Genomic DNA, 22,032 nt, shown 5'->3' with positions numbered 1-22,032 from the left:
TCCAACAACTTTCCCCGGGGTGACTTCTTTCTGCATCTCCAAAGGCCTGGGCTGAGCTGCAAGTGCTGAGATGAGGAATGCCCAGCTGCTAGGCTGTGCTACGTTGCGCTCTCTCATTGAAGCACCAGCCAATTAAGTCAAATGTCACTCATTGCAGCAGACACGCCTCCTAGCTGACTGCAGATGTAATTAGCAACAGATGAGTTCACATACCGTTGGCTTATGTCCGCAGCAACAAGATTAGGTATGCTCACGTGGCCAAGTTGACAACTGACTCTGACTAACACAGTAGTTAAGCCAACCAGCCTGGGAGTGAACCAACCAATCAATGCACCATTACCCTAGTTTCAAACAACTGACGTAGAAGTGAGCTAGGGAGCATGACCCTTCCATCCGATGGGCTCCAAGAGCCAGTCACTGCCCAGATGGGACTCTCTCCACGGGGTCTGGGCTACATCCACCCTGACACTTAAAGGAACGTTCTACATCCAACCAGTGGCTGGGGCCAGTTAATGGCCTGGCAGAGGTTTCTACCGGCCCTTCTGTTCCTCTTTCCTTGGGTTTGAAAACCCTCTATTCCCCCCCCCCCCCCGCAATGCTGCTCAACCCTCTTTATGATGGGCCAAGAGCCAATTCTTGAATGTGGGAAAAACAAGGCAGAGGAGAAGCTAAGACGTGACCAACTGCCGGGAACAGCGATAGCATTTTCACTTCAATTGCCCGAGAGCAGTCAGCATTTTCTGCTCTGGGGAGGATGAGGGAACTGGCTTGACGAGCTACAGGAGGGTGAGACTGTTAGCCATGCCTGGATGCCAGCAGCTGCAGAGGAGCCGGTTTCGCCCGTGCCCGGGCAGGCTTTCCTCCTGCAGGGCGGTTCTGAAGCAAGTCGAGTCAGACTTGAAACACCTGTGTTTGGTCTGGGCCCTTGCGCTCTCTCTCGCCTCTGTTTCCCCTTCTGTAAAATGAGAGTGGTTCATGACTTCCAAGGGGCTTTCTGATCTCTCATTCTGGGGGTCTCTCATCCAAGTCATTTAATTATCCGGCCAGGTAGGCAATTATGCAAGTTAAACAGGAAGTAGGATGACCTCTCTTAGTGAATGCAATTCCTCCTGCTTGCTAAAATTATGCTTTGACTGGGGCACAATGTATGTATACTCCCACACCATGGCAGTCATGGCAGGGTGCAGGTAAATCCACCCAGTCAAGCATTTGAGATTTGAGAAACCAAGCTGGACCAAGCTCCTTTCTCTTTACCCTCAGACGCCAACATTCCATTATTTCTCATCTACTTGCAGAGTGAATTTAGGAAAGTATGAAGTCCAGTGTTTGATCCAACCCACGCTCTGCTCCCTTCCTTTCTCACATTTTGTGAGCAATGAGCTATTCTAGATTGCCCCGTGGTGTTCGCAGCCTAGAAGGCAGGGGGGAGAGACAGTTATGAATAGAGCCATCTTCTGGGGTGGCTGCAATGTTCACAGGTACCTTCTCTTGAGGTTTCCCAACTTAAAGGCCCGGCTAGAGGGGCAGCTCTAGAGGCATATTTGTACCGCATGAGACACCCATCCCTATAACCCATTGATTGGCCTGAAACCAAACAAGTTCTCTCTTTCTCAAGACTTGAACCAAGAGATACAGTGATGAATCAGCTGGTGATGGATTCTGGGCTGGTTGCTGTGAGGTACCACGAACGAAAAAAAAGGAAATCTGATTGCAAGTGAGATGAGCGAGCCCACTGGGCTTCTGACAGCCAGAAAGAGGGGGCTTGGTCTCTACAGCTCCAGTTCCCCTGTTCTAGTTGTTTCTAATCTGATTCCTATGCCCATGAGTCTGCCCCTCATTGCCTGACAATGCGACCCTCTTCCTTGAGCTGGCTTGAATGGATCTCTGTTTCTTGCAACCGTTGTTCCCTGACATGGACTGCTCTCACAGAGGCTGAACAAACCACAGAAGGAGCACAGAAAAGAGGGTGTCACTGAAAGCTTCACAGAGGAGATGGCATTTGAACCTGGATGGAAAGCAAGAGTAAATGTTTGCCATGAATTTTTTGAAGTCTTCAAACCTACTAGCGCATTACTTGGGCAAAAGCAGACAGGGCTGATTTTATAACATCCTGAACCAATATCCACTGTCAGTTAGAACGCTGGCAAGGGTCTCGGGTTCTCTTTTCGCACGAGGTTTTGTGAATTTTTGCTGGTGACACCGAGTTGATCCATTCATTCCATGTCAGTCCCACCTCCCAGCCTACTGCAGGGCTGCGGCGTAGAATCCCTGCCTCGTCCCAGATCTATTGAATCAGAGTCTTCGTTCTACAACAATCCCACCTCATTCCTATACACATTCAGGTTTGACAAGCACTAGTAGGAACTCTAAGATGGTAGATTGTTTCTTTTCCTACAAGAATCTTGGTTTCTTTATGTTATATTTGTAAAATGTGGCAATGGCATGAAGGCTATGCAAAAATAAACCACAATCCCTGGGTTAGAGCTGTATACAGACATATGACAGGACGTCTGGAATTTGCTTTTAAAGGCTGCAAGAAAAGGAAAAGAAAAGAGAGCATATTGCATGGGAATGAGGGAACAAAACTGGCAAAACGTTGATAATTCTTGCAGCTGGGTGATGCGTGGATGGGGGTTCATTATGCAGCTCTCTCTACTTTGGGGATTTTGGATATTTCTATAATGAAAAGTTAAGAAAAATCTCAGTTTCCCAGTCTTTTTATTTTCAATTTCTTCATGAATCCAATTTTTCCCCTTATGGAAATGACTGGTAGTTAAGGGATTTATTTATTTTTTATCCCAAATCGTGGTTTTCATTACTTGGCTTGTGTGTATTTGGGGCTTTGTTGACTTCTAGCACTTTTTCAGCAGAGAGCTGTGGCTGGGGAAGCAGGCTGGGAGCTGCTTATGTTTCACAGCGTCTTCTAACTAGGTTCCAACATCTGCTGGGCTCGCAGGACTTTCATTTCCTTTCTCTTTCCTTGCTCCCTTTCAGACTCTTTCAGACTCCGTCTTTGTCCTTGGATGAGTGTTGTGTGTGTGACCTTTAGGCGCTCTGACTTACATGTGATCTGCTTGTGTCACATCTCGTCCAGTGCTTCTCAACCAGGGAGCATTTGGCCGGTTGTCACAATTGGGTGACACCAGATTGGGGCTGGGGCTGGTGCTACTGGCATTTTGTAGGCAGACGGCAGGGATGCCGCCCGATGCCTCCGCACGGGACAGACCCCTGCACAACAGAGTTATCCAACTCCAAACATCACTAGCGCCACTGTTGAGAAACCCTGATTTATTTTATTATTTTTAAAAGTAGGTTCATTCACACAGCATACCCGATTTTGATCAGTATGATCCTAAAGATCATCCAAGCACATTTGGCCAGACTTCTTTGCTCTTCTCTAGCAATCAAACTTGTGACTGATTATAGCCATGGGAAGTTTTTTTTTTTTTTTTTTTTTTTTTTTGCATAGGCAGGCACCGGGAATTGAACCCGGGTCTCCGGCATGGCAGGCAAGAATTCTACCTACTGAGCCACCGTGGCCTGCCCTATGGAAGTTTTTGCCTCTGAGAGATCAATTTTGGGGTAGAATTTAAGAGATTGGTGATTCGTGAAGGCTGGGTTTGCACACCTCCAGGGGGCACCACCCACACGGAATTTACGAAAATGGCACCCTCACAATTGTGTCAGGGAGCCTGAGCTTGCATTGTCGTGTCCTTCCTAGAGAGGAGGAAACATTGACCAGAGACAGAGTCGCTTTTATGACTCTTGCGCCTTGTAGAGTCCTGGGCCATATCCATTTGATTAGAGCTGAAATAGTCTAATGTTGACATCATGGCTTACGTCTTGGATAGCTTTTGTCTGAAACATGGCTTTGAGAGCGACTTGTTTTCAGCTGGTTCATTAGGGTGAGACAAGATATGCTGCACTATAAGCCTTTCTATCCACACTCCATCTGCTTGATGGGATTTCTGTAGTGTCGGTAGCATGACTCATTCTTACTGAGCCACAGTCACTGTGCAATAAAAACTGAGATTGCAGAAATGTTCATTGTCATTATCCACGCTGGGGCCCTAAGGATGGGCTTCTGGAATGAGAGCGAATCAGGTGGTTTAGACCAGGAGAATGAGCTGCCAACCCTGAGAGAATCCCTTTTCATTTTAGCAATTCCGAGTTCAGGGAGGCTGGAGGGACAGGCTGCAAGGTGGCTGTTTGCACATGTGGTTCCCCAACCCAGGCACCTTGGGCAGCCCCATACATGGAGTTTGATTTCTTGGGACTGGGTAGTGAGCCACCAGACTGCAAACCCCATTGCACTCCGTTGGTGTGGGAGGCAGCACCAGATTTTGCCAGTCCTTCCTCCATTCCGTTTCCTGGTAGCAGCCCTTGATTCTCCACTGGGGGCTCCCTAGTCCCTACTCTTAGTCCACATGGTTTGTATGGGGCTTGCCACTCTCCTCCCTGACCTGGGGGTGGGCACGTGTCCCAGCTTGATTCTTCAGCATCATTCCATCACCCTGGCTACTGTGTTTGGTTCTGGGAGAAGCGAGTTGGCCCAATGAGAGTCCATCTTGGGAATTTTGTGATCACTCTTAGGAAAGAGAGATGGGGAGACTGAGCAGGTCCCAATGATGTAATTTGAGGCCCAGGACTTAGCCATAACTTGTAGTTTTCTCCTTCTCTTCCTCTTTTTTTTTCCTTCTCTGCTTCTTTTCTTTCTCTTCTTCCTCCTTCTCCTTCTCTTCCTCCTCCTTGTTTTCCTCTTCTCCCTTATGGTGGTTTGGAGCTGTTATGTACCCCAGAAAAGGCCATGTTCCTTTAATCCATTCCTGTGGGTGCAGACCTATTGTGGGTAGGACCTTTTGGTTGGGTTATTTCAATTGAGATGTGACCCACCCAATTCAAGGTGGGTCTTAATCCTTTTACTGGACTACTTAGGAGAAGAGAAAAGATAGAAAAAGCCCAGAGAGCTTAGAGAAAAACCCTGGAGAAGCTGAGAGAGGACCCACGGAAGTTCAGAGAGGAAGTCACTGGGACCAGGAGTTGAAAGCTTTGAAACCTGGGAGCAAAGGACCAGCAGGCGCCGGCCATGTGCCTTCCCATGAGGCAGAGGGGCCCAGGTGCAGGCAGCCTGCTTGAGAGTCCAGGTATCATCTGTTAATGCCTTGAATTGGACATTTTCATAGTCTAAGAACTGTAAATTATAAGCTAATAAATCCCCATTGTAAAAGCCACCCCATTTCTGGTACATTGCATTCTGGCAGCTTTAGCAAACCTAAACACTCCTCTTCGCTTCTCTTTCTCTTTCTCTCCTCTTCCTTCTCCTGCTCCTCCATCCTCCTTTCTCTTCTCCCCTCCCTCTTCCTTCTCCTCCTCCCTCCTTCTTCATTTTTGCCTAAGCAACGGAAAGAGTCCTGCCTAATCCTGGATTTGGTGAGAAGCTGTGATTCGAGCACGGTTTACTTCCTCAGAGCCTCTCTTGGCTTCTTCTTACTTGCCAGCCCTTAGGCATACCCACGGCCCTTGCATTCCAGTCCCGCCCTCCCAGCAGCACTCTCTTCAGTGCCCATGTTCCTAGGGCATTGCCTTCTCCTCCCCACGAGTCTCCCCTCCTCCCACACCCCTCCTCCTAGAAGCCCAAATAAAGAATGGATCTGACTTGAAGCACCACAAAGAAAACAGTGATGGCCAATGACAATGGTAAGTGTTGTCCCTTTCTGGAGCCATATATTACTAAACAAAAGAGGCTCTGCTGCTTCCCAGCTGTGTGACTTTGGGCCAGTTACTTAACCTCTCTGTGCTTCAGTTTCCTCACGGCCTAAATGGGGATACTAATTCCTTCCTCACAGGGTGGTTGTGAGGCCCAAAGGAGTGAATGCACCCACAGCACCATGCCTGGCCCGATTCCCCATGTATATGATGTTGAGGGTTCTAATGACACTCTGGCCGAGTTTTAACCACGGGGAACAGATCAGTAATGGTGGCATTTCAGGCACAGTGACAGCCTGGTGGTGGGGGTGTGGAATTTTTAGGTGCGAGTACCTTCCCCTCACTCTTCCATATCTCTCACACAGGTCCCCTGGCCTGGGCGCTTTCTCCCCCATCCTGCCCCCCCATCTCCCTTCCCTCCCTTGCCCCTCCTCCTTCCTCCTTCCCCCTCTCCATCAGTCCTTTCCTTCCTCCCTCGCTTTGTCCATAAGCAAGGCCAGCAGGCCTCATCCTTTGCTTTCTCTGGATGCTGAATAAACAAAGCCCCCAGTGTGGCCTGTGTACCCCCAACATCCTCTTAACATTTCATGCCAGGACATCTTTGTTTTTCTGGAAAACCTGGGCAAGAGAGTGTTCCCCCAGCATTTGCTTATGAGGTTAACTGAGCTTATCCAGGTACTGGGGAGGGCTTGGGATGGACATTCATCCAGCAAGATGGCCAGTGGGGGAGGAGGCGTCCGGGACGCACGCCCGCCCTCTTTTTGGGGATCTCCTCATGGACACGGGTGAGGTGACTGCCAAGACGGAGTCCCAGGCACCGAGGGCTGTGTGGGCTCAGGCATTCTGGCTGCGATGGGCAGCTTCCAAGATGGCACCCAGGGACCCCTGCCTCATTAATCAGGCCGTGGGTGTGGGCTGGACTTGCCGACTTGCTCTGAACAGATATAATATGGCAGCAGTGATAAGTCATAAAAAGGCTGTGGCTGCCATCGTGGGTGCCCTCGGGGAAGCCACCAGCGCATGCATGAGCTTGGAAGTGGACTTCCTCCCACCCCCAGCCCCTGCTTGAGCCTTCAGATGACAGCAGCCCAGCTGACAAAGGGCAGCCCATGAAAGAGCGTGAGCCAGAGACACCCAGTGCCTGGACTCTGACGCCCAGAGAGGGTGAGATAATGGAAGTTTGTTGTTTTAAGTGGCTAAGATTTGGAATGATCTGTTGTGCAGCAATATATGATGGCTGCATCAGGCAAGCTCTTTCCTGCCCCAGGACATTTGTACAGGCTGTTGCCCTCTGCCTGGTCTGCTGTGTCCCCCACGCCACAGCTGGTGAAGTCTACCTCATCCTTCAGCTTTCAGCTTCTGTAACACTTCATTATGCAAAGAACAAACCAGAGGTTGTGCCCTCTTAAAATTTACAGTCTAGAGAGGGAGACAGACAGACATTAAACCAAACGGACACTCACGGCTTATGTTGAGTTGCAAAGCAAAATACACGATGGAAAGAATGGGGTTCTAGGAGAGAAAATACCAAGAAGGGGCTAATAAATATTTGGAGCACTCTTTTAGTTTGGCCAGTAGAATGCCACATTTTCTTGGCAGTAAGAACCCAGAAGGGTGAAGCCAAAGTATGCTTGGAGGGGATGTTTCTGGAAACTGGAGAAGGCAGCAGAGCCCAGTATCTATGGATACTCACTCTCTCCCTTGCAATGACTCCTGGGGCTCAGGGATTAGACTGTAATTCCGGGGGCTTTCTAGACAGTCAAGCTGGGACACCATTCCCTTTAACATGTTGCCTTTAAACAAATACTGATCTTTATGTTACGTGAGCTCTATGGTGGGCCGAATTCTAAGATGGGCTCCGAGAGTCCTGCCCCTTGGAGCACAGGCCTTGTATAATCCCTTCTTATGGATTGTGGGCAGAACCTGTGACTTGCTTCTAACTGATCGAATATGGCAAAGCTGAAGGGATTTCGCAGATGTGATGAAGATCCCAAACCAGTTTTACTTTGAGTTACTTATTCAAAAGGAAGATTTTTTTCTGGGTGGGCCTGACCTAATCAGGTGAGCTAGTAACTGAGGTTTTAGGGGTGAGAGCCCCTCTTCTGCTGTCCTTAAGAAGCAATCTGCCATGAATGTTTCAGCTGCAAGGAAATGTATCCTGCCAACAGCCCCTCGAGCTTGGGAGAGGACCCCGAGCCTCAGATGAGACTCCGGCACCCTGGCCGACCTGTTCAGTGCAGCTCAGTGAGACCCTGAGCTGAGAGCCCAGCTAAGCCACGCCTCCTGCCACTCAGGTCCCCACTGCTCTGCACAACAAAGGTGCTCACATTTGTTGACTGAAAGAATGAGCACAGCATGCACCTTTAAAAACTCTCAGTGAGACTTTTCCTGTCCCCAGAGACAGGGCAAACTGATGAGGGTTAAAGACCCTGTCCTTGGGGTGGGTCCCAGATGGCGTCCCGGCCCTGACATTGGTACATGCTTGTTGCCCTCTGCCCGCTGTGCTGTGTCCCCCAGCTCTGCAAGCACACAGCAGGTCCATCGCTCTGCTTTCCCGAGGGGACCGTGCCCCAAGGTGGCCCCTTGTTCTAGCTCCGGGAGCTGGGTCAGCTCACTGCAGATCGGGGGGCTCTCCTTGAGTCTGGGGGTGGCTCCCCGGGCCTCGTCTCCTGCCTGGGACCTCCCGGCTCCCAGCCCCCTTGGACTCTGTCTAGGAAGTGTGCTCTCTGACCTGGAGCCCTCGTTGGAGCTGTTTATCGTAATTCTGCCATGAGATGTGAATGTGAGACAAGCTCTACCTCATCTCCTCTCTCCCCTGTTTTAAAATTCCAAGAGAAATCCATAAGAAAGCTGGTTCATTAGTAGTTGAGTCAAGAAAACCCCTTTTATCATAGTTTATGTCTGGCCAATCCTCTGGAATCTGATGAGGTGTTTGGGCGTTGGCAGAACCAATTTTTTATCCATTACTTTTCCTATTACGGATGGTTCTTTTCCGTATTGGAGTCAGACAGAGGTCAGCCCGAGGCCAGCTCATGAAGACAAAGGCAAGTGGTTTGTCTGGGGTGGCCTCTGTTTCACTAATGGAACATATTCGGGACATCTACGGGCTGCTTGGAAGCTCCAGAGATGGGAAATTTGATTACTTAATTAAAATCAAAGACATCTATGGCTATAAGCATGCTAGGGGGCAGGGATTGCATTTCTGAGTTGGAGCCCTCTACTGCGCCTCAGCAGGTCTGTTCCCAGGAAAGGCAGGTACACTCGGTGAGCCTGGACTTTCTCATCTGCAGAGACGGTTAATGGTTCTGATTTCATATCATCATTAAGAGAACTGAAGGATGTGTGTGAGCATTTTTTTCAAACCAGATATCGCAAGGAGACGTTGGGCAAGGTCTGGAGATGTTTTTGGTTGTCATGGCTGGGTGGGGGAAGGGGTCTTCTCACTTCTAGTGGGTGGAGGCCAGGGATGCTGCGAAATACCCTGCAGTGCACGGGACGGCCTCTCCACTACCCCAGCACCCAAGAATCAGCTGTCAAATTGTCAACACTGGCCGTGATGAGAATCCTGTTTTAAAGTCAAAACAGACCGAGCGCTCACTGGCTCACTAAATGAAAGAACTGTATATAAATAAAGGGGACAAAGGGACAGAATTTTGCCAAGTGGGGATTTAAAAAGATTAGTTTATGTTATAACATTTTGCTATTTATCAGTAATGCGGTCACAGGATCCAAGATCAGGGTCCCTCCCATGCCATTCCCTGGCTAAGCAAGTCCCCTCCCTGGAGACACCACTGTTGCCAATTTCCTGTTTATTTATCCAGAGATCCTAAAAGCAATTATATGCATGTATATACACACATACATTCCCCCCCATGTGTGTGGGTATATATTTGCTATATACTTTCTTTGCATCTTGCTTTTGCCACTTAATCCACTTTGGAGATAGTTTGTTTCCTAGGAGTACACAAAGAGTTTCTTCACCCTACGTAAGGCACAGATTATCTTATTCAGCCACTCCCCTCTTGATGGATATTTCAGTTGTTTCATTTTTTCTTTGCTGGTACAAACACGGATGGACACACTCACGCAATGAATAATTTTGGATGTACAACATTTTCCCCTGAGCAAACATATCTGTGGGATTAAGTCCTCCACCTGCAATTGCCCAATAAAAAAGTGTGTGTGCCTTTGTGATTTTATCGGATGGTGCCGACTTACCCCGCCTCCCCCCGCACCAGGCTGAAGCTGGGTACCTGTCTCCATTCTTCATCCCCGCTGGCGATGAATGTGGGAGAGAGTTGGGGTGATTTTGTAATTTTTAAAACATGTCCACATTGTTTATATTGTATCCAGAACCTTCTGGGAATACACAAAACGTGGGCGCACGATATAATATTTTATCCCCTCCACATTCTCAGCACTCGGGGATCTGGAATCTGCCTGGGGAGATCTTTTAAGTGCTGTGAAGTTGATGTTGCTGGGAAATGGCACCCTCTTTCTCCAGAAAAGGGCTATTTAGTTCCTGCTTCCTGGCGCTAATTGTTCCCCAATGACCGGCCTCTCAGAGAGTTTCCAGGCAGGGAAATCTTCCTCAGCAAGGCTCTCTCTCAGTGGGTCTTCAGCTTAATTTTTTAAGGTTTTGATTGGTGGACTCCCTTGGAGAGGCTGATGGAAGCAATGACCCTCCTTTCCCCAGGAAGAGGTGCCTACAGTTTGCTTCTAGTTCCAGTCCCCTGGAAGCTGTCCTGGGCCCCGGCGGCAGCGGTTCTCCAGACGGGGTGAGGCTCCTGTGCGGGCGCCCGGCCCCCCTTCCACCCCCAGCCCTCCCGGGTCCGAGGAGACTGCGAGAGGGGTCCCGGGGCTCCAGGCTCGGAACCCACGCTCCCATGTGGCCGGGGACACCCCACTTCCTGGCCAGTGACTGGTCAGATAGGCTGGCGCCCTGATCCTTAGTTTTCTCATCTGCAGAATGGGGCCAATACCTGCTCTGCAGCATTGTATTAGCTCTAACACCCAGCCACGTGGCTTGAGAACGGGAAGCCCTTGCAATTCTTACAATACTCAAGTCCTTTGCATCCTGTCTCCCCCCTCCTCTCCCTCCCTCTTAGATTGGAATACTTCTATTTATTTAGTGGCAACTGCGATTCTGGAGTGGCCTGGCTCCTTCCTGTCCCAGAGACTTGCACATGGCACTCTCCCTTCCTGGTACGCTTTTCCTTGCTCTTGTCTCCTGAGATCTCTTTCAGCTCTCAGCTCAGATGCCCCATCCTCAGAGAGCAGTTCCCTGTCTCTCTAATTCAAAGTAGATTTGCCCCTGCCATCTTCCCCAGACAGCCTCTCCTTTTCCTTCTTGGTGCCTCTTTGAGCTGTAAGTAATATTTCTTTGCTTGTCTGATGTCTGTCTCCTCTGCTGGGCTGTACACTCCAGGCGAGCTGGGGAGACCGAGAAAGGCAGATGCAAAGGTCTTGGGGCAGGAGGCCTTTGTGATGGGGAAAGAAGTGAGCGAAGGGAAGAGAAAACTGTGCCGGGAAGAGAGAACGGCATGTGCAAAGTCTCAGGGACAGGAATGAGCCAGGCCACTCCAGAATGCAGTTGCCACTAAATAAATAGAAGGATTCCAGTCTAAGAGGGAGGGAGAGGAGGGGGAGAGGCTGGCAGAGGGGGTCTGGGCTAGGATGGGCGGGACCTTCTAGGCCACCCAAAGACAAATTTTGAATTCTCTTCTAGGAGCGACAGGACACCTAGAAGGTTTTAAGCTGAGGGAGCAAACTGATTCAACGGAATTCTTTAGATGTTGATGTTTCATCATTTTTATAAATAAAAATAATGGCTGGGAGGAAGGTTGGAGGGTGGGCTGGGGGAGTGGAGAAACCCCTCCACGTGGGGGCGGGGGCGCAGGGCCTGTCCTGAGTTCCAGTCTGCTGTCAGGATCCCTCCGTGCTGGGGTCCCGGGAAGTGCCCTGAGTGCGCCGTGACCCCCTCAGCCCGAGCTCCCTGCAGCCGTGGCCCCGGCTTCCCGCGCTGCCTCGGCGTCCCCCGTGGTCCGGCCGAGGGGGGGGCCGCCCCCACTTACCCGAGATGGTGGTGAAGTGGGAGGGCGAGGTCATGGTGACAAAGGGCGGCGTGAGGTATTTGGCCTTCACGCCCTCCCTGGCCATCCGGTCCAGCCAGGGGGTGTCCACGTCCTGGTCGTAGTCCCAGCGGAAGCCGTCGAAGGAGATGAGCAGCAGCTTATGGGCGCTCTTCCTCCCGGGGAGGGGGTGGCCGCCGGCGCCGGCCAGCAGGAGGGCGAGCAGCAGCGCCGTGCAGCCGGGCCGCGCCATGCCGCGGGCACCCACGCTCAGCTCCCGCAGGCCCCGGCTCGCCCCGCACGGCTCCCCCTTTTATATCTGCACCCGGAGCAAAGTCCATTGATAATTCCGCAACCAGCTGCCCTTTGTGGAAGGAAACGCCTGGAATCGAACAAGATGCGGCGATTTTAAAAAGTCAGGGCACGTGCCATATCTGTCCCTCGTTAAAGCCGCGTGAGGATACTTGGGGGATAAACTAGGTTGGCACGTGCCTCTTTTTATTGAATGCTTAGGATATTGCTCATCATGATCATTAAAATAGGTGCTGCAGATTGGGTGCCCTGAAGGCTGGGGACATTGTCTGCTTGACCTTTTTTTTTTTTTCCCCTTTATTAGAGAAGTTGTGGGACTATAGAACAATCGTGCATGAAATACAGGATTCCCATGCTATCCTCATGCTTTGGTATGGGGCATTTGGTACAATTGATGATTGTGCAGTGTTAGGATTGAACTATTAACTGCAGCCCATGGTTTAACTTTGGGCTCAGTTTTATGGAGTGTAGTCCCATGAATTAAAAAAAATGTTTTTATTCTGTTATCACATTTGGTGATTTTTAAATTACTAGATATGTGGTACGTTTACAGAAAAATCATGCAGAAAATGCAGAGAACCCATGCAATGCCCCCCCCCCCGCCAAATTTTCCCTATTATTAGTACTTTGCATTAGTGTGGTTCTTTTGTTACAATTGATGCAGCAATGTTCTTGTAATTATACTATTAGCTGTGGTCCTTAGCTTGCATTAGAGTTGACTGTTTGCATTATACACTCCATGTTTGTTTGTGTTATGTAATATAACCTAAAATTTCCCGTTTGAACCATTTTCAAATATATAATTCAGGGGTATTAGTTGCATTCACAATGTTGTGCTGCCATCACCACCATCCATTACCCGAGCTTTTCTATCACCCCGAATAGAGGTGCAGCACCCTTTGAGGGTTAATTCCCCCTTCCCCACCCCCACCCAGCCCCTGGTAACCTGGATTCTAGTTCCTGACTCCATGAGTGTGCTTATTCTCATTATTTCATATCAGTGACATCACACAATATTTGCCCTTTCGTGCCTGGCTGGTGTCTTCAAGGTTCATTTGTGTTGTAGCACGTGTCAGAACTTCTCTCCTTTTTTATAGCTGAATACTATTCCACTGTATGGACAGAGCACAATGTGTTCATCCATTCACCCATGGGTGGACACTTGGGTTGCTTCCATCTCTTGGCTATTGTGCATGAAGCCGCTGTGAACATCGGTGTGCAAATGTCTGTTCTAGTTGCTGCTTTCAGTTCTTTTGGGTCTTCCTAGAAGTGGGATTGCTGGGTCATATGGTAAATCTATACTTAACTTTCTAAGGAACCAACAAACTGTTTTCCGCAGAGTCTATACCATTTCATATTCCCACCAACAACGAGTGAGTGACTGTCCCCATTTCTCCACATCTTCTCCAAAACTTGTAATTTTCTGTTATTTTTCCTTAATAGTAGCCATTCTAGTGAGTGTGAAATTATATCTCATTTGGGTTTTATCTACGTTTCTCTAAGGGCTAAAGATGTTGAAAGTCATTTCATGTGCTTGTTGGCCATTTGTGTATCTTCTTTGGAGAAAAAAAAGTTTTTTGCCCATTTTTTTTTAACTTTTTTTGTCATAAAATATAACATATATACAAAGTGAAGAAAGAAAAAAAGTAATAATATTTAAAGCACACTTCAACAAGAAGTTACAGAACAGATCCGACAGTTTGTCATGGACTACCATTCCACCATCTCTGATGTTTCCTTCTAGCTGCTTCAAAACACTAGCGGGTAGAAGGAATATTAATATAGTGGTTTAGCAGCCATACTCATCTGTTAAATACCATGCTTTCTGTTATACCTCCTCCTTCTCCTTTAATCCTTCTCCTAATCTAGAGGACTCTTTGGACAATGCCTGTTCTGAATTTTTCATGTTGAGAAGGGGTGTCCATACGACAGGATAGTGAGATTAAATTAACTGATAAACTTGGAGAAGTTGGTCCCTCTGAGTTTCAGGATTTATCTGACCTAGGAACCCTCTGGGAATGATATGTTCCAGGAAGGCAAACCTAGTGCATCAAATCTTTATAGAGTCTAAATTTGGGCTGTAGGTGTTCTTAAGAGTCAACCAGAATGATGTTGGTTGGGATTTAACAAACCATGGCAATGAGCACTAACTGAAGCTTGCATAAGAGTAGCTTTCAGAGCAGCCTCTTGACTCTCTTTGATCTCTCTTGGCCCTGATACCTTATTTTATTACACTTCTTTTCCCCCTTTTACTCCGGAAAGCATTGTCCATCCTACCGTGCCAGGACCAGACCGATCCCCGGGAGTCACACCCTGTGTTGTCAGGGAGACTTTCACCCCTGAATGGCTTATACATGTAGTGGGGAGGGGACAATGATTTCCCTTGCAGAGGTGGCCTTACAGAGAGAGACAGAGGCCACATCTGAGCAACAAAGAGGCTTCCTGGAAGCAACTCTTAGGCCTTGCTATGGGTAGTCTTAGCTTCTCCCCTACAGAAATAAGTTTCGTAAAGGCAAGCCTCAGGATTGAGGGCTGGGCCTATTTTCTTGGGGGTCCCCAATGGTTGAGAGGGTACCCGAGGTTTCCCAAATGGTAAAGTTTAATAGTTTTATATATATAATCACCGCCCCCCTGCCCCCCCCCCCCCCCACCTTCGAACCCTCAAGGGACACTATCAATACTTTTTTTTTTGCATGGGCAGGCACCGGGAAATGACCCTGGGTCTCCAGCATGGCAGGCGAGAACTCTGCTGAGTCACCGTGGCCCGCCCTCTACTAATACTTTTTGATTGTCAGCCCACCATGGTCTGAGGTGGATCCTGGTTTTATATTACGGTACAGAGAATTACAAGGCCACATTCCTATTTGGGACTCCAGGAGTTTGGGTTGTTTAAATGAGCTGTCCAGACAGGTTGACTTAGAGTGTGTGTTACAGAAAATTTAGATTCTAGACATAATAAACCTCTCTGCCTTTGATCTCACACAGCAGCTGAAGGTCTGGAGTACATACACAATCATCTTTTACCCTGCATTCTAATTCACCTTACACCCAGCCAAGACTGGCTTTGTTTTGGACTCGAATTGAGGCCTGAGCTCTCTTTTGGTTACTTTAATTGTTATTGTATGTAGCTACGCTAACTTTCACAGCTGCAGCTCTCCATTCTGGGTCTTAGGTGTAATGGAGTTATTCAAAATTCAGGGAAATATCAGCTGATACACACATAGCTCAGTGTCTCAGAATTAAGAAATTCATTTACAACTTGAGACAAACTGCCTGCTCTAAGGGCTTACCAGCTAGGCCCCTGTTGTCTTATAAGTATTTTCTCAAAGAGACCTAAGCATATTTGTTCTTTTTTCTCTGGCTTATTTTGCACAACACATTGTCCCCCAGGTTTATTCAGTCTGTTGTGCCTCTTGGCATCCTTCCTTTTTGTAGCTGCACCATATTCCATCATATAAATGTGTCACCGTTCGCCATTATGCTTCTCAGTCATTGTATCCTTTGGTTTCCTCCATCCATTGAGCATCATGGATCATGTCCAAAATAAACAAACCATGTCTTACAGTGTCCTTGCTTGGTTGTACAATCAGCAACACTCTTAATCTTAGACAGTTTTCACTGGGCAACAATGACAAAGAATCATTTTACTTGTTTTTTAAAGGGTTTTTATTTGTCTTTTTGTTGTCGAGTTGTGGGATTTCTTCATGTATTCTGGATATTAAACCCTTTTACTTTTGCAGCTGAGTTAACAGAGGATCAGAGAAGCTTTGTGACTGCCCCAGTGCCACATAGCGCATGTGTAGCTAGCAGTGCAGCTTTAATATTTGACTGTACATTTTCTGGGTACTGAGGCCATACTGAGGTTGAGCAGGGATGTTAAATTCTCCAAGAGGGAAAAAGTTGCTTTGAACACACTTAAGCACCTGCCGGTCTGTGCTGGTTTGAAAGGATATATGCCCCCTAAGAAAAGCCACGTTTTGATATAAATCCCATTTCTTAAAGGTAAAATAATCTTTATTCAATACTGTATATATGAAACTGTAATGAGATCATCTCCCTGGTTGATGTGATTTAGTCAAGAATGGTTGTTAAACTGGATTGGGGGATGACATGTCCCCACCCATTTGGGTGGGTCTTGATTAGTTTCTGAAGTCCTATAAAAGAGGAAACATTTTGGAGAGAGAGATTCAGAGAATGCTGCAGCACCACGAAGCAGAGAGTCCATCAGCCAGCGCTTTGGAGATGAAGAAGAAAAACACCTCCCGGGGAGCTTCATGAAACAGGAAGCCAGGAGACAAAGCTAGCAGATGACACCGTATTCGCCATGTGCCCTTCCAGCCGAGAGAGAAGCCCTGACTGTGTTCACCATGTGCTGTCTCACTTGAGAGAGAAACCCTGAACTTCATCGGCCTTCTTGAACCAAGGTATCTTTCCCTGGATGCCTTTGATTGGACATTTCTATAGACTTGTTTTAATTGGGACATTTTCTTGGCCTTAGATCTGTAAACTAGCAACTCATTAAATTCCCCTTGTTAAAAGCCATTCTGTTTCTGGTATATTGCATTCCAGCAGCTAGCAAACAAGAACACCGTCCCATCATCACCTTTTGAGCACACACTATGTGCTAGCTGCTGGAGATACAGAAGCACATTTTACAATTGTTGCTTCTGAGTGGCTCAGACACCAGGAGAGAGGCAGAAGGGTAAAGGGTTCTAATTGTTGGAAGGGCCTGGCTGGGGGTGGCCATGGGAAGTGACTCGGGAGCACAGGAGGAGGGTCTAACCCAGAGAAGTCAGGTAGGGAGGACTTCTCGGAGGAGGTCACACTCAACTTCAGTTTTGAGGCCAGAGAGAATTAGCCTGTTGGAAGCACCTTCACTCAGCCCCGTGTTTAGATGTGACAGTAGCTCCCTAACCCATGGCCCTGCCTCTGGCCCTTCCTACTCTTCTTTCCCCATGGGGCAATCAGACCTTTTTAGAAATTTCCCTCCCCTGATAACCCCGATGGCTTCCATGCTTCAGAAAAAAAGTCCCAAAAGCCTGGCATTTGAGGCTGTTCGGTCTCACTGCCCTTTCAGGCTCATTTCCTGCCATGCTGATCCCCATTCTGCAGAAAGGACATGCATTTCCACTTTTTAATATTGTAATAAAATGCATAGAACATAAAAATGATCAGTTTAACCACCTGAGAGCGTCTGATTCAGCGACATGAAGTTCATTCACAAGGTTGGGCGACCATCATCACTATCGATTTTGAAAACATTTTCATCGTCCCAAACAGAAGCCTTGTGCTCCTCAGCAGTCACTCCCCCTGCCTCCCTCCCCAGCCCCGGGCAACCACTAATATGCTGTCTGTCTCTGTGGATTTGCCTATACCAGATATTTCATAGAAATGGGATCATACGATATTTGTCCTTTTGTGTCTGGCTCCTGTTGTAGCATGCCCCGTTCCTTTCCATGGCTGGATTACATTGTCTTCTATAGGTGGACATTGTTGCTTGGCCCATCCATCTGCAGATGGACTTCTGCTCCCGGACCTTTGCTCGAGTCATTTCTCTGCCTGGGATGCGTGTCCCCATTCCTCTCTGGTGGTATCCTTCACACTTGACCTGGCCTATGGGGCTTCTCTGGACTTCCCAGGCCTGATGATGGATGGAGTTGTGTCCCCTCCAAAAGACATGTTCAAGTCCATAATCCCCCTCCATGAGTGTGACCCTATGTGGAAAATGGATGGTCTTTGAAGATGTGATTAGTTAAGATGAGGCCAGACCAGGTTTGGGAGAGCCCTGATCCAATATGGCTGGAGTGCTCCCCAGAGAGGGAGAGATGAAGGCATGGAACAGGAACAGAGATTGAGTTATGCCACCAGCTAAGGAAGGCCATGAGTCACCGGCCAGCCACTGCCAGGACCCAGCAGTCTTCAGAAGAAGCCTTGGCCTTGGCCACCTCGATTCAGACTTCTGGCTCTGGGACTGGGAGACAACGCATATCATTTGTGTTCAGCAGCCCAGTTTGTGGTCCTTTGTGACTCAGCCCTGTGGGACTCACATCCCAGAGACTGCTCCCCAGGTTCCCACGGCCCCGTGCTCTTCACAGAACGTCCGCATGCCTCCAGCAGCAGTGTCACCGGGGAGCCCGCTGCAGACAAGGACATTGGGCCCCACCGCAGAGTGACTGCATCAGAACCTGCATGTCACAAGCCTTCTGAGGAGTTCTCAGGCATGTGGAACTTAGGGAGGCACTGGGCAGCCCCACTTTGTTTTTTTTTAAATTAAGTTTTAAATTTTTAAAAAAATAGAATAAGCAAACGCAAACATTCTTAACTTATGATCATTCCATTCTACATATATAATCAGTAATTCACAATATCATCACATAGTTGCATATTCATCATCATGATCATTTCTTAGAACATTTGCATCAATTCAGAAAAAGACAACAGAAGAAAATTCATACATACCATACCCCTTATTCCTCCCTTTCATTGATCACCAGCATTTCAATCTTAATTTATTTTAACATTTGTTCCCCCTATTATTTATTTTTATTCCATATGTTTTACTCATCTGTTGATAAGGTAGATGAAAAGAGCATCAGACACAAGGTTTTCACAATCACACAATCACATTGTGAAAGCTATATCATTATATAATCATCTTCAAGAAACATGGCTACTGGAATACAGCTCCACATTTTCAGGCAGTTCCCTCCAGCCTCTCCATTTCATCTTGACTAACAAGGTGATATCTATTTAATGCATAAGAATAACCTCCAGGATAACCTCTCGATTCTGCTTGGAATCTCTCAGTCATTGACACTTCATTTTGTCTCATTTCACTCTTCTCCCTTTCGGTCGAGAAGGTTTTCTCAATCCCTTGATGCTGAGTCTCAGCTCATTCTAGGATTTCTGTCCCACGTTGCCAGGAAGGTCCACACCCCTGGGAGTCGTGTCCCATGTAGAAAGGGGGAGGGTGGTGAGTTGCTCATTGGGTTGGCTGGAGAAAGAGGCCACATCTGACCAACAAAAGAGGTTCTCTTGGGGGTGACTCTTAGGCCTAATTTTAAGTAGGCTTGACCTATCCTTTGTGGGGTTAAGTTTCATATGAACAAACCCCAAGATTGGGGGCAGCTCCGCTTTTAAGTGATTTTTGATGTGTCAGTCTCCTTAGGTGGAGCTCAGCTGGGTCAGGGTATCTGGGGGTTGGAGAAGTGGGCAAGAGTGTGTGGACTTCCTGGGGTGAATCCCAGCTCTACCGTGTATCAGCCTTGGGCAAGTTCCTCAACCCTCTTCCCTTATGTCCCCCAAGCTCTAACAAGGGGTTGAGGATAGTACCCTCTTCCTGGGGATTGACTGAGTTAATGACAAAGGGCTGCGGTTAGCTGCTATTTTTCATCATTATTATTTTTGGTGTTATCACTATGGTTGTTAAACATCATTTTCAGAATTTCCGGGGTCTACAACGTTTGTGGCATGTAGTAAAAGCTCAATCAATGCATGTGATGTGAACACATGATGGTGTACAAGGGAGAACACGTGTTTTGACTACAAGGAAAAGGAACTCAATTAAAACTTGGTTAAGCAAAATATGGAATTGTTTGTTCATATAACAGGAAGTCTGAGGGGAATTTGGCCAGAATACAGATGTCTTGAGATCTCCTGCTGCACCCCTGTCCCTCATCCTTTCCCACTGCCCACGGGGAACAGATCCATCCTCAGCTTCTCAGCTGTCCCCGTTTCTCAGCACTGCATGGCCTCCATCCTCAAAGCCTCTCTCCTGCGGTGGCGAGTTCCAGCCTATGGGAAAGGGTGCATTTCCCGAGGGCGTGAGAAAAGTCCCAGGGAAGACTCTGGCTCAGTTGGGTCATGTGTCCTTCCCTGATTCCGTCACTGTGGTTGGGAGATGGGAACACTCCACTGGGCGAGGCCTGGGTCACCTCCTCACTCCTGTATGGCCAGAGGCAACCACAAGGCACCCATTGAACCACCGCATTGTTTTATACTGGGGTAAGGTGGTGTGAGAGATGCGGGCAGAAAGAAACACACCTGCACTGTGGGCCAGAAGGGTTTACAGGCATCTTGTCTCATCAGGAAAACTTGGCCCACGGACATTTGTGGGCAATGCTTAATTAGTCTAGGCTAAGCACCTGCTTATGTAGTAAGACCATGGCATTCCATAACTTTTTATTTGATTATAGAGATAATACATGTGCATCTTAGGAACCTAGAGAAAATTATGAAGAAAAAGCATCACCCATTGTGCCACTATTCAAATAAAGCTTTCCTAATATTCTGGGAGTAAATCTTGCCAGACTTTATTTCTATTATATTTAATAAAGATGATACAGATCTGAGTTTGTATCTTGATTTTTTTCTCTTAATATTTGTAATGTGATATTTCCTCATTCTAGTAGTATTAAAAGGCATGGCTTTTAATGTTATCACCCTGGCATTTATTTTTAATTTTCAGGCATTCGGATGTGTCATCAATTTAGACCACCTGCCTCCCTGTGGCAGTCTGAATTTCCATGAAAAGGAAAGAACTCACCCAGAGACTGAGGATCTGGCTTGGCAACCTGACACTGGACAAGTCACTCTATCCTTTCCAATCTCAGGGTCACCCTCTTAAAGTGGGAATAATGATCTTGACCTGTCTCAAAGGTTGTTATAGAGATCAAATAAAATACTGTAGGTAAAAATGCGTATGCACATTGTCAAATGTGGTGCAGAATCACAGTAGTAATTTGAGGTCAGCAAACTATAGGCTGTGAGCCAAATTTTGTCAGCAACCTGTTTTGTATGCCCCTTGAATTAAGAGTGGTTTTTACATATTTAAGGGTTGGAAAGAAGGAGAGAGGGAGAGCGGAACAGAAAGAAAAAAGGAAAGAAGGAAGGAAAGAATGAAAGAAGGAAAGAAAGAAAGACGGAAGGAAGGAAAGAAAGAAGGAAAGAAAAGAGAGAGAGGGAGAAAAAGAAAGAGAAAGAAAAGAAGAAAGGATGGAGAGAATGAAAGAAAGAAGGAAAGAAAGAAAGAAGGAAGGAAAGAATGAAAGAAGGAAAGAAAGAAAAAAGGAAGGAAGGAAAGAAAGAAAGAAGGAAGGAAGGAAAGAAAAAAGAGAGGGAGAAAAAGAAAGAAAGAAAGAAAGGAAGGAAGGAAGGAAAGAATGAAAGAAAGAAGGAAAGAAAGAAAGAAGGAAGGAAGGAAAGAAAGAAAGAAAGGTAAGAGAAAGGGAGAGAAAGAAAAAAAAGAAAGGAAGGAAGAAAGGAAGAAAAAGAAATGTCATTTGGAAATCTAAAATATTTACTGTCTGGTCCTCAATAGAAAAAGCATACTGACTCTTGCCCTATTTTTAGGGAGGTGGATGGCATTCACCTTTGCACTTTTCGAAAGATCTGTGAATTGTGTAAAGATGCCACAATTCACCAATGGCTTTTCCAGTCACAGGAGGAGACAGTCTGCCAGGATTTTCAGGTTATATGGGTAGAATGAAGGCTGGGTTTCAGACCCAGATGAGATGACCTCAGTTCTTCCTTGCTGAATTGTCCAAGAATTCTATTGTAAGTATTTGCTTAGGTTGAATCTTTGAGGTGAGGAGGTGGAGTGTTGGGGGGGAGGCTCCATTTTATATTTGCATAACTTGGCTTATCCTGCTAATTAGCATGGCATTTTGCTACATGAGGTAATTTTGTCTAATTTTGTGATAAGCTTGCAGCATAGTGGCTGACAGTGTTTTGAAGCCTGCCAGGCCCGGGTTCACATCTCAGCTCTGTCACTTACTGTCTGTGACAACTTGGAGCTAGTCCCATAGCCTCCATTAGCCCCTGTTTCCTTCTTTGTAAAATAGGGACAACACTATATTTTATGAGGTCGTGGGCTCAGATGAGATGACCCCTGTTGGCAGGGACACACTGGTCATGAGATGTCCATATGCCGCCCAACATTTTC

General features: G+C 47.3%; 1 protein-coding gene across 1 annotated transcript in view; it reads right to left on the bottom strand.

Moving 5' to 3' along the window:
- The window catches only part of LOC143666777 (ectonucleotide pyrophosphatase/phosphodiesterase family member 7-like), a 33,976-nt gene extending 21,946 nt beyond the window's left edge, over positions 1–12,030 (bottom strand). Inside the window, exon 1 of the mRNA XM_077140318.1 lies at positions 11,781–12,030. Within this exon, the coding sequence (XP_076996433.1) occupies positions 11,781–12,030 (250 nt within the window). The remainder of the gene's footprint in view (positions 1–11,780) is intronic.
- Positions 12,031–22,032: the final 10,002 nt, after the last annotated feature.

Source organism: Tamandua tetradactyla, chromosome 23 (genome assembly GCF_023851605.1).
Source record: "Tamandua tetradactyla isolate mTamTet1 chromosome 23, mTamTet1.pri, whole genome shotgun sequence".
In the NCBI taxonomy this organism is placed as follows: domain Eukaryota; kingdom Metazoa; phylum Chordata; class Mammalia; order Pilosa; family Myrmecophagidae; genus Tamandua; species Tamandua tetradactyla.
Note: the sequence above shows the minus strand (reverse complement) of the source record. Positions and strands in the feature narration are given on the sequence as shown.